The 12,636-nt window shown below is 43.5% G+C and overlaps 1 protein-coding gene across 5 annotated transcripts in view; it reads left to right on the forward strand.

The window, feature by feature from the left end:
* DNAH1 (dynein axonemal heavy chain 1) overlaps window positions 1-12,636 on the forward strand; it is a 173,835-nt gene that overhangs the window by 113,456 nt on the left and 47,743 nt on the right. For 3 of the 5 annotated variants that reach the window (XM_083603179.1, XM_083603180.1, XM_083603181.1), the window contains 14 exons: window positions 2,482-2,633; window positions 3,696-3,892; window positions 4,381-4,525; window positions 4,762-4,920; window positions 5,727-5,858; window positions 6,441-6,611; window positions 6,913-7,092; window positions 8,088-8,264; window positions 8,692-8,862; window positions 9,589-9,719; window positions 10,273-10,417; window positions 10,742-10,948; window positions 11,328-11,562; window positions 12,177-12,482. In XM_083603179.1, the coding sequence (XP_083459305.1) occupies window positions 2,482-2,633; window positions 3,696-3,892; window positions 4,381-4,525; window positions 4,762-4,920; window positions 5,727-5,858; window positions 6,441-6,611; window positions 6,913-7,092; window positions 8,088-8,264; window positions 8,692-8,862; window positions 9,589-9,719; window positions 10,273-10,417; window positions 10,742-10,948; window positions 11,328-11,562; window positions 12,177-12,298 (2,324 nt within the window). In that variant the 3' untranslated portion in view covers window positions 12,299-12,482. Of the gene's footprint in view, window positions 1-2,481; window positions 2,634-3,695; window positions 3,917-4,380; window positions 4,526-4,761; window positions 4,921-5,726; window positions 5,859-6,440; window positions 6,612-6,912; window positions 7,093-8,087; window positions 8,265-8,691; window positions 8,863-9,588; window positions 9,720-10,272; window positions 10,418-10,741; window positions 10,949-11,327; window positions 11,563-12,176; window positions 12,483-12,636 lie in introns of those variants that run through there. The other 2 variants (XR_014545436.1, XM_083603182.1) reach the window with 2 other exon arrangements.

Genomic DNA, 12,636 nt, shown 5'->3' on the forward strand with positions numbered 1-12,636 from the left:
TCAATACAGTCAGCAAAAACAAGACCTGGAGCTGACTGTGGCTCGGATCATCAGCTTCTTATAGCAAAATTCAAGCTTAAACTGAAGAAAGTAGGAAAAACCACTGGGCCGGTAAGATACAATCTAAATCAAATCCCTTATGAATACACAGTGGAAGTGAGGAACAGGTTTAAGGATTTAGATTTGCTAGACAGAGTGCCTGAAGAACTATGGATGGAGGCTCGCAACATTATACAGGAGGCAGCAACGAAAACCATCCCAATGAAAAGGAAATGCAAGAAAGCAAAGTGGCTGTCCAATGAGGCCTTACAAATAGCGGGGGAGAGAAGGCAAGCAAAATGCGAGGGAGATAGAGAAAGATACAGGAAATTGAATGCAGATTTCCAAAAAATAGCAAGGAGAGATAAGAAGGCCTTCTTAAACGAGCAATGCAAAGAAATAGAGGAAAACAAAAGAATGGGAAGAACCAGAGATCTGTTCAAGAAAATTGGAGATATGAAAGGAACATTTCGTTCAAAGATTGCCATAATAAAGGACAAAAGTGGTAAGGACCTAACAGAAGCAGAAGACATCAAGAAGAGGTGGCAAGAATACACAGAGGAATTATACCAGAAAGAAATGGATGCCTCGTACACCCCAGGTAGTGGGGTTGCTGACCTTGAGCCAGACATCCTGGAGAGTGAAGTCAAATGGGCCTTAGAAAGCACTGCAAATAACAAGGCCAGTGGAAGTGATGGTATTCCAGCTGAGCTATTTAAAATTTTAAAAGATGATGCTGTTAAGGTGCTACACTCAATATGCCAGCAAGTTTGGAAAACTCAGCAGTGGCCAGAGGATTGGAGAAGATCAGTCTACATCCCAATCCCAAAGAAGGGCAGTGCTAAAGAATGCTCCAACTACCGCACAATTGCACTCATTTCACACGCTAGCAAGGTTATGCTTAAAATTCTACAAGGAAGGCTCAAGCAGTATGTGGACCGAGAACTCCCAGAAGTGCAAGCTGGATTTAGAAGAGGCAGAGGAACCAGAGACCAAATTGCAAACATGCGCTGGATTATGGAGAAAGCCAGAGAGTTCCAGAAAGACATCTACTTCTGCTTCATTGACTATGCAAAAGCCTTTGACTGTGTCGACCACAGCAAACTATGGCAAGTTCTTAAAGAAATGGGAGTGCCTGATCACCTCATCTGTCTCCTGAGAAATCTCTATGTGGGACAAGAAGCTACAGTTAGAACTGGATATGGAACAACTGATTGGTTCAAAATTGGGAAAGGAGTACGACAAGGCTGTATTTTGTCTCCCTGGTTATTTAACTTATATGCAGAATTCATCATGCGAAAGGCTGGGCTGGATGAATCCCTAGCCGGAATTAAGATTGCTGGAAGAAATATCAACAACCTCAGATATGCAGATGACACAACCTTGATGGCAGAAAGTGAGGAGGAATTAAAGAACCTTTTATTGAGGGTAAAAGAGGAGAGCGCAAAATATGGTCTGAAGCTCAACATCAAAAAAACGAAGATCATGGCCACTGGTCCCATCACCTCCTGGCAAATAGAAGGAGAAGAAATGGAGGCAGTGAGAGATTTTACTTTCTTGGGCTCCATGATCACTGCAGATGGTGACAGCAGCCACGAAATTAAGAGACGCCTGCTTCTTGGGAGGAAAGCAATGTCCAACCTAGACAGCATCTTAAAAAGTAGAGACATCACCTTGCCAACAAAGGTCCGTATAGTAAAAGCTATGGTTTTCCCAGTAGTGATGTATGGAAGTGAGAGCTGGACCATAAAGAAGGCTGATCGTCGAAGAATTGATGCTTTTGAATTATGGTGCTGGAGGAGACTCTTGAGAGTCCCATGGACTGCAAGAAGATCAAACCTATCCATTCTTAAGGAAATCAGCCCTGAGTGCTCACTGGAAGGACAGATCGTGAAGCTGAGGCTCCAATACTTTGGCCACCTCATGAGAAGAGAAGACTCCCTGGAAAAGACCCTGATGTTGGGAAAGATGGAGGGCACAAGAAGAAGGGGACGACAGAGGACGAGATGGTTGGATAGTGTCTTCGAAGCTACAAACATGAGTCTGACCAAACTGCGGGAGGCAGTGGAAGACAGGAGTGCCTGGCGTGCTCTGGTCCATGGGGTCACGAAGAGTCGGACACGACTAAACGACTAAACAACAACACTGTCAAGCTCTGTACAAGAGAATTCTTTTAAAGCACTAGCTTTTAACTTGGTATCCTTATCAGTGTAAAGCACTTGGCTTTTAAATGGCCTTCAGCCATCCTAGCAGTTTTTATTTCTTCAGGCAGCGTTCAGTATGCCAGCGCCAGACAGGAGGCATGAGAAGTTTTTCTGGCTCACTAGTGCGGGCCTAAGTCCTCTAGAATAATGAACACAGTGCTAAAGCGTATGGCAATATTGTGGGTCATTTCCTCCTACTCGCTGTCTGCATTGTTATTTTGTGATTTCTTATTTTCAGACACCCTAAAGAAGCGAATAGCAAATATCAATAAGTACCTCACCTTCAGCCTCTACAGCAATGTGTGTCGGAGCCTCTTTGAGAAGCACAAGCTCATGTTTGCGTTTCTGGTCTGCATCCGGATCATGATGAATGAAGGCAAAATAGACATGGTCAGTGAAACTACGTCCTCGGACCCTTTTAAGCAAGTATCTGTACGATCATGAACTGCTGTGAGACTGCTTTTCAAAGCATGTAACTACGCAGTGTACAACAAACATGTCTTAAAGCATAGCCCATTGATTTAATGCAGCATCACCTATTAAAATTGGTTGAAGGCGCCACCCTGTGTTTCATTGGTGGCACACAATGTGCAGGTGTCAGAATATAGGCATCTGGAAAACCTGATTATGCCAGGTGTGTGTGTGTGTGTGTGTGTGTGAGAGAGAGAGAGAGAGAAAGATGCATGTATGACAACTACCTGCTGACTTGATCCTAGCTTTCTTTCTGTGAATGAAACAGAATTCATGGAATGAGGCATTCCACCTTCCCTTTCCCTCTGCAGCTCCATGAACTCCCTGAAAATCTGTTATAGGGGTGAGGTGGCTGAGTGACCCTTGGGAAGGGATGTGGGAGGCTGTTTCAGATGGAAAGGAGAAATGACAAGCACCCACTTCCCTTTACCTGAGCAGAGGAGCATCTGTTTGCTGCAGAAAACATCCATGTAATGTTTGTGTTCCCCACAGCAGTTGCAACTTGTAGAGCTACTGCTACGGTGTGCTTCCAGACATATATTCCTGGGGCAAATCCATTCCATACACTAAGGCACATCCAACACACATTTAAAGCACATGACCTCCCCCCCCCCCAAAAAAATACTGGGAACTATAGAACTACAAAACCTAGCATCCTTAACAAACTAAAGTAGTGTCACTGAACGTTATGTTTCTGGGAAGAGGGAGCAGTATTACATACCTTTGTTCTTAAACCTGTGACCAGTGCAGAACTGTCCTCACAAACATACCTTATGGAAGTGATGGTTGCCCCGACAATTTATCATGCTGACTGGTCCCTTGTCAAGAGTCTGCAAACATTTTGACAAGCCTGCCATCTGTGGGCCAGAGAGGTGAACACCTCTATACATTGGCACTTCTGGCCATGGTTCATGGAAGGAAATTTCACAAGCAGAGAGTCTAATTCTCCCTATCTATTATTTGTGATTTTTTTACATTCAGGATGAATGGCGATACCTAATTTCAGGTGGTGCAGTTAAGACCATGCGGGATAATCCAGCTCCTGCATGGTTATACGAAAGAGCATGGAATGATATCTTGGCCTTGACCAACCTACACAATTTTTCCAGCTTTGCAGATGATTTTGTGGCAAATCTGAATGGTTTCCGAGCAATTTTTGATAGCGCAGAACCTCACAGGTGACGTTTCCCCTTCAGTTCCCAGTAGGGTTGTAGGTCCTGTACTGTTTTTTGTTTGGCTCTGCCCTCCCTTCCCCATCCCTCACCCCCGCTGCTTGCCAATAGTAATTCTGCCCAGAAAATGGCTAGAGCTGTGTTACTGACCTTGCCAGCCCCTTAAAAACATCAGAAGCGCCCTGCTGGCTCAGGCCAAAGGCCCAGCTAGTCCAGCATCCTGTTCTCACAGTGGCCAACCAGATGCTATGGAAACTCCTGAGGAGGACCGGAGTGTAACAGCATTCTGCTTACCTATGATTCCTAGAATCTGGTGTATGGAGGCATATTGCAGTGGAGCTAGAGCACAGCCATCAAGTGATCTGTCACAAAGATTGATCCCATTATAGTTGCCACATGAAATCCACTCTGAGAAGCCCGTCGTCTTGCCCTATGCCTGTTACATTTTCAATGTGAAATGTGAAAACCTGACACAGCCCTTTCCTCTCTTGCAGGGAGCATCTGCCAGGCCTATGGGACGCCAAGCTAGATGCCTTCCAGAAGTTGCTGGTCCTCCGTTGCCTGCGAGGGGACAAAGTCACCAATGCAATGCAGGACTTTGTGGCTGCTAACTTGGGGCAGACCTTCATTGAGCCTCAGGTAGCTACCAGCAGTTGAGCGTGGGTGGTAGCAGGGGTGAGCAGATAGATGTTTGGCAAAGCCATCACCTCATACTGTCCCATCCTGCCGCCTTCTTTCTCAAATCTAGCCATGGCCTTATTCCCAACACTAGATAGCAAAGCATAAAACGCTGTGCACTGCCTCTGAGCAAATATTTTCTCCATTGTCCACTACCAGTTCTTAATAGAAAAATTCCACCTTTATTCCCATTTCAGACTGCAAACCTCTCTGTGGTGTTTAAGGAATCTGCCGCTACTACCCCTCTTATCTTCGTCCTCTCTCCCGGCACAGACCCAGCTGCTGATCTCTATAAATTTGCTGAAGAAATGAAGTTTTCTAAGAAACTATCTGCAATTTCTCTTGGACAGGGACAAGTAAGTTCCCAGTGCTATAGTGCTGCACATCCCTTAAAACATGGCTGATCCTCATTAATTGCTCTGTAGCTCTTTTCCAAAGAACTTTGGAAGTAGATTCCTGCCATTACTATCTTTGAGTGGATAACTAAGTATAAGAGCAGTGGATGTGTTCAAGTCCACCACTGAGTTTTCATGTCTAAGTGCAGTGTTTCACCCGGGGGGAGCTGAATTCAGCTCTTCCAGCACCCACTACAAAATACTGCAAACCTCTTTCACGCACTTTCCTGCTTTCAGGAATTCTGGGTAACGACACTTGTGGACTCTGATCCACAAAAGCTGGTGACATAATAAATTTGTTAGTGTCATGAAACTCTTAATCATGTTTGCTGTCCTGCAGTATTCCTTCTTACATCTTGTATGGGTGTCTCCTGCAGGCAGACATGGACTTTGAGAGCCTACAACGCTCTAAGTGACCTTCACGCCCTTAAGTCAGGGGTGGGGAACTAGATCCAACTGGCATCCCAAATCCTTATATCCCCCACCTCACCTGTCAATCACCTGGTGCCACATTGTCAGGTGACCTTTTTCGTGTAGCACTGCACACAAAAGGCCCAATGGGCATCAGGGTTTCAGTGCACAGTGTTATGCAAGCCCTGACAATCAGCTGATTGGTGGTGCCTACCAACTCCCTTTTAGTCCATCCACCTGGTTTTCTTAGTTTTTTCAGTTTCTTGGTTTTTCTAACTTCCCTAATTCCCCGCTGACACAGTACAGCCACCCTGACTGACCTGTGGCTAACTGTGTAATTCTGTGTTGCTTCTTAGGGTCCCCGCGCAGAAGCCATGATGCGCAGTGCTATGGAGCGTGGGAAGTGGGTCTTCTTCCAGAATTGCCACCTGGCTCCAAGCTGGATGCCTTCTTTGGAACGACTCATTGAAGGCATCAACCCTGACAAGGTGACACACAGATGGACTTCAGCTTTTGCTTCCCTGTGCATTTTCAGCAGAAGCCATAAAGTTTCTCCCTGGATCCTTATGTAAATGTTTATAGGTATCTGTAGAAAAATTGTTAAGGTGATGGGACAGCAGTAGTTAGGTGCGATCTTTCTAGAGTTTTCTACTTTCTTTGCAGAGCATGATTATGCTGCCAACAAGAAGCTGGGCAAAAAAGGTAGAGGAGGTAGGGATTAGTTGCAGAATCTTGAGGCTCCATATGGGAGCAAGATAATAAGATGAAATAGAATCTCCAGTGAGCATTTTTTTGCTTCTGTAAAGGAACTCGCAGCAAGTGTCACTTTCTCTCGATGTTCTCCCTACACATTCTTATTGCAGGATGTCTTTGAAAGCTCACAGGAGTAAGCAGGATATCTTAGGAGAAACATTGACTGTTCCCTCCTATGAGAAATATATTTCCTGGTCTCTTTGTGATGGACGAACACTTCTCTAATGGGAGTGAGAAAAGACTCTTCTGTAGAAAAGTTGTTTCTAAAAAGTAGAACGGAACTCTTTTTATACATGGCTCATATTTCAATTGCCTAGGTGCACCGGGACTTCAGACTTTGGCTCACCAGTTTGCCTAGTAACAAGTTTCCAGTGTCCATCCTCCAGAACGGATCTAAGATGACCATTGAGCCACCACGGGGAGTAAAGGCTAATCTGCTGAAATCTTACTTAAGCCTGAACAATGACTTTCTGAACTCCTGTACCAAGGTAAGAGGTCCCATTTTCCAAGTTTTCAGACAGCACTTCTTCATTCCTAGCTTTCTCCCACCAAGGGATTGGTTACCATAAGCTTCTGAATCAGTCCCTGTTCCTCTCCACTGCTACTGTGCCTCTTTGCACAAAGGGTACCACGTTACAGTGGTGTACAGCCAGATTTAGGGGAAGGGGGTATGAGCCTTTATTGCTCATTAGAAGCAACTGTTAATGGAAATGTTGTAGCAGCATCTTATCCTGTGACACTTAGGACCCTTTTCTCAATGCATGTCCTCATTATTTCTGCATCTTGCAGCTTACGGAGTTCAAATCCTTGCTCCTCTCACTTTGCCTCTTCCATGGGAATGCACTGGAAAGGAGGAAGTTTGGGCCACTGGGGTTCAACATTCCTTATGAGTTCACAGACGGAGATCTGCGCATCTGCATCAGCCAGCTGAAGATGTTTCTGGATGAATATGAAAACATCCCTTACAAGGTAGGAGGAGAGTGGTGCATGCCAAGGGTGAAATCAGGGGTGTGAGAAAATGTCTGTGAAGGAATAAAATCCTCCAAGGAAGACGGATTATATAGGTGACCTAATACTTGGGGAGTGGGTCAGATAGTGCTTCTAGCCTTATTGGAAATACTGCTAGATAGCCTGAAGTTCCACGTTTGGCGGAACATATTCACCATTTCTCCTCAGTTCTCTGGAGAAGCAGTAGAATAACTTGCTGCAGCACAGCAGCTGCAGCAAAACATACTTAAGGCCTCTCTTGCCACATGCTCTGATGCGACAGGATTATCTGTCTCCAAGCAGTGGGCCTGAATATTGTGTACAGTTTAAATTACTCAAAATATTTAAACTGGGTTCATTTGGACTGGTCCAAATAATCTGCCTTTGCACAGCCTTCATCACTAGTCAGTGTTTGTCAACAACAACAACAACAACAATAAACCGTGCCCATCTAGCCGTGCCTTCCCAGCCACTGTCAAACCTTCCGCACCCTCTTATCCATTGCTACCATGCTTGTTAACTGTAAATCCATTTCTTGCATTCAGCATGGTGTACCCTTATTTCCCTGTCTAATATTAATAACAACAATGATGATGATGTCTTATTTATATGTCACCCATCTGACTGGGTTGCCCCAGCCACACTGGGCGGCTTCCAACAAATTAAAACATCAGACACCATGTGTTTGGAGTAGTTGAGGCAAGCCAATCCAAGCTTGTGCTTGTTTTAATGCCGTATCTGAACCAACCAGAGAAAAAAGTTCTTGACGTGTGTAAGTAGATGGTGGAGACTTGGATCCCTGTGCATGACAGAAGGCACTTGCACTCATGCACAGCCAGCTCCCTGGAGAGTGTTTCAGTTCTTCAAGGTGGCTTCTGGCATGGAAAAAGAGGGCTGGCAAAGTGCCCCAAATTGTTTTCCTCTTGTACCCAAGCCACAGCCTCCTCTGCCATTTCTATGTCCTTGTCCTTTTGTAGGTTTTGAAGTACACAGCAGGTGAGATTAACTATGGAGGCCGGGTGACGGATGACTGGGACAGGCGCTGCATCATGAATATTTTGGAAGATTTCTACAACCCAGATGTTCTCAATCCAGAGTTTTCTTACTCAGAATCTGGTGTCTACAAACAGATTAGTACCACTTATGACCTTAATGTAAGTTGCATAAACTAGTAGGCAAACACACTGCACTATAGAAAGAATTAAAACTATACTAGTCTGAGCATGTTGTTCTGTATGTGCCTTGTTGATTCAAAAGTGAACCACTTTTCTAAGAGTCTGTATCAGATTTGGGAAGATCTCTCACAGATGAGTCTGTTCCTGAAACAAAATGCATGATGCTGTTGCAGGGGTTGTAACAGTTCTTCCAAAATACAAATTTTGGTTGAAACTCTTGAGTGACAGGTTAACCAGGCAAACACATAATAATTCATAAGCACAACTTGGTAGGTGAACAATCTTATTAGAATGTGTTCTTTTATAACTGTTGGAACCGTTTCTCCCTATCTTTCAGCAGTTTACTTTTGGTCTTTCTTAAAAAAATTCCTCCTCATTGTTCTGCGTGTTGATTTCCCCCCCATAGGGATACATCCAGTACATCAAGAGCCTTCCCCTCAATGACATGCCTGAGATATTTGGATTGCATGACAATGCTAACATCACCTTTGCTCAGAATGAGACTTTTGCACTACTTGGGGCCATTATTCAACTTCAGCCAAAGACATCAACAGCAGGAGGGCGGAGCAGGGAAGAGGTCTGTAAACCTGCTACCCTAATGGAATATGAACTTAGTGCATACCCCCGCCCAGAAATACTCTTTAATAGAAAGAGCTGCCTGTATACCAAGAGGCAGAACAGAAATGGCTCAGAATGCCACAATGGGCACAGTTCAGCTCCCTGAGAATCTTCCCTTTCATTTTAAAACAAAAACATTTCTTGTCCTTATGGCTGAGAAGATAACCTGAAAAGTGTTCGGGCAATGTCTCCTGAAATCTCAGAAAGGAAGTAGAATAAGAGTTCTAGTAGGCAGTGACAGCTCTTGGCCATGACTAAAAATCATGCAGAATGTTATGCAAAATAAAGAATATTCAGCAGCACTTAATGTGCACAATTTCTACAGATCACAGAATTCAGCACTTTTTTGTATAGAATTTGAATTGCGAAGGGTCAGAATATTTTTTTTAAAAAATGAATAGCATTGTCCTCATTACAGAACTACTTTGCTATGTGAAGATCTCTACCTGTCTTACAGTAGACATCTCAAGGGAGCAAAGGCACCTACCTTAAAGGTTAGGTGACCTTACAGCCTGACTGCAGTATAAATTGCATATGTAACGTGAGAGCAGAAACAAATTACGGAGTAGAAACAATTTAATTTTCATCTTAGACACGAGTCTTCTCTCACCCAGTTTAAATAAGCTACTCTGAAGTTCTCCGCCCACAAACTGTTCCTTCCACGTCTTTTCCATCCATTTTCTAGATTGTGGAGGAGACCTCAAAAGATATATTGGAGAAAGTGCCTCAGCCCATTGACTTGCAGAGAGTAATGTTGAGATATCCTGTACTGTATGAGGAGTCCATGAACACTGTTTTGGCACAGGAAGTGATCAGGTATAAGTCTTACTTTAACCCAGCTCTTTGCAGGACTCCTCTGCAGGTGCCTCTCAGAGTTTACAGTTTAGTAAACTGAAACTAGTAGAGGAGCAACTGCTAGGGAGAGCAAGTGGGTACAGTAGATCTGCAGGCAGGTAAATGAGGCAGGTGCTGCCTTTCTCCACCTATTGGGGCATTTGAGGACAAATTACATTACCCTCACAGCACATAAATTTGTGTTTCAGCTTAAGGTTATGAAAAGTGAACTATTTATAATTTTTCTGACATTGAAATGTGGAAAGAAACAAATACCCCCCTCCCCTGCCCACAATTCTTATTGCAGACATATTAATACCTAGTTACACTGCAAATGAATGTAAACAGCCTTTACAGAGCTGCATATGATATAATGTTGAGAATTTTGTTGAAAACCGGCATGTAAATTAAACATGATATCCCCAAGTTTACACAATAGTACAGTCATATACGCTCATGGAAGTTATTGAAATCACAGCATTGGATTAGTTTGCTTTTTTTTTTTAACAAGAATACCTGCTTTGATTTTGCACAGATACAATCGTCTGCTGGCAGTCATTGCAGCGAGTTTAAAAGATCTGCTGAAAGCTCTCAAAGGCCTAGTGGTGATGTCATCCCAGCTGGAACTGATGTCCATCAGTTTATACAACAATATTGTCCCGGAGATGTGGAATAGTAAGGTACTACTGAGTGCTATGCATGGTTTTTGGTAGTTGCAGCAGTGCAGCAGGTTGTTTTGCAAAATGGGAGAAACACCTCTATTCTACTTAGCTGCTATGACTGGTCAGTTTTTCATAAGGAACGTCAAGCCAGACTGAAACTTCACAGATGTACAGATGAAGCCAAACCTTAAAAAACACTTTTTCTTGCTTACATTGTAGAAATTTAGCACCATAGATTACTGGCTGACCAAGTAGAGTTAAATGTTTGCCTCATAGCAATTCAAAGGACTGGGACTTACAGATGCTTAACAGCCCCTTCTTCCAACGCCATTCTTCCCACAGGCCTATCCCTCCTTGAAGCCCTTGGCCTCCTGGGTGAACGACCTGCTGCTGCGCATTGACTTCTTGCAAAGGTGGATTGAAAAAGGGATCCCACCTGTGTTCTGGATAAGCGGCTTCTTCTTCCCACAGGCTTTTCTAACAGGGACACTGCAGAACTTTGCCAGAAAGTCTATCATATCCATAGACACCATCTCTTTTGACTTCAAGGTCAGTGGATCATGTTGTATCGAAAACTCAGCAAGTGATTTTTTTTACCTTTTACCTACTGAAAACCCAAGTGTCAGCTTTGCAAGTGAAAGGTACCTGTAGTTCCTAGTTCCCCATTACATTTAAACCACTACAGCAGTGGTTCCCAATTACCACAGAACACCCCTACTTTTTAAAATTTGGTAGTTTATGTTATGTGAATGGTGCCACAGGTATCCCCAACTAGACACAATCATTCTGCTCAGATACAAACTCCTTTGATATAATCCCACAGGCAGGCTTCTTTTTCTGTTGTTTCAAACTGGCACATTTCTTTTACCTGATTGATTGATTTATTGATTGATTGGTGAAAACTTGCTTTCCCACCCTCTCAATTTAGGTGATGAGTCAGCCTGTGCAGGCACTAACTCAGCGTCCTACTGAAGGATGTTACATCCATGGCTTGTTTCTGGAAGGGGCTCGCTGGGACCCCATGTTCTTTCAGCTTGCAGAGTCACGGCCAAAGGAGCTGTACACAGAAATGGCAGTCCTGTGGCTAGTTCCTGTGCCTAACCGCAAGCCTCCAACCAAAGGCATCTATCTGTGTCCCATCTACAAGACATTAACTCGTGCAGGTAAGCCTTTCAGGGAAAGGTTGGTTAAGGATGCCAAAACTTGGAAAGGAACAGTATTAAAAATTCTTCTCATGAATCTAGCTTTTCTCAACTTTAGGTCCGCAGATGGTGTAGGACTACAACTCCCATCATCCCTAGCTTAGTAGTGGTCAGGGATGATGGGAGTTTATTGTAGCCTTTCTTAATATGTTGTTAAACTAATCTATCAATAGGGGAGACAGGTGCTTTCTCATGCTGAAAATCAGGTTAGAATTTTGGATATGTCCCTTTGCATTTTTGACTACTTTTAGCAAGATTAAAAGCTTCCCCCATCTCAGCCAATCTGGGGATTACAAACAATCCCTTGTTACATGGTGTTTGCATAAACCTTTGTTAGGGAAGGGGAAGCAGAACAAACAAGGAAGAAAGTGCTCTGCCCTCCAGCCATGATAATTTTTTTCAGCTACTTTTCCATCTCCAGAGATTTCTTTTGCAGAAATCATGCCAGTTTGAAAGACAAAAAAACTCCTGTAGCAAATGTCATTTCAGCCGTAGGATCATCAGCCTGTAAGTGGTACAAAGATATTATCTTCTTCAGTATACTACAGTCTAACACTGTTCATTTTCTTTGCTAGGGACACTGTCCACAACGGGCCATTCTACTAACTATGTGATTGCTGTAGAGATTCCAAGCAATAAGCCTCAGAGGCACTGGATTAAACGGGGTGTTGCCTTGATCTGTGCCTTAGATTTCTAAACACTGAAGGAATAGACTTGAGCAGCTTCTTGAAGCTTAGAGGAAAATGAAGTTATGCAGGTGCTCTATGGAACTAGACTTGTTTGATGAAGCCGCCTCTGCTGAAACACAGCTGATCATAAGATTGTGATAATGCTATCATTTCATTAATTTAATCCTGTAACATTAATAAAATATCAACTTTGGTTTCGCAGACAAGTGTGGCACTCCTAACTGGGATTTCCCTCATCCTGTAGACAAAGAGGACACAAGGGTGTAGTTGCTAAGATGTATAGTGACAAAAGCATTTCTGCTTTTGTAATTATAGAGAAAAAAATTAAGTTTTATGGTCTGATCAG

Source organism: Podarcis filfolensis (assembly GCF_964270895.1).
Source record: "Podarcis filfolensis genome assembly, chromosome: 2".
Taxonomy (NCBI): Eukaryota; Metazoa; Chordata; class Lepidosauria; order Squamata; family Lacertidae; genus Podarcis; species Podarcis filfolensis.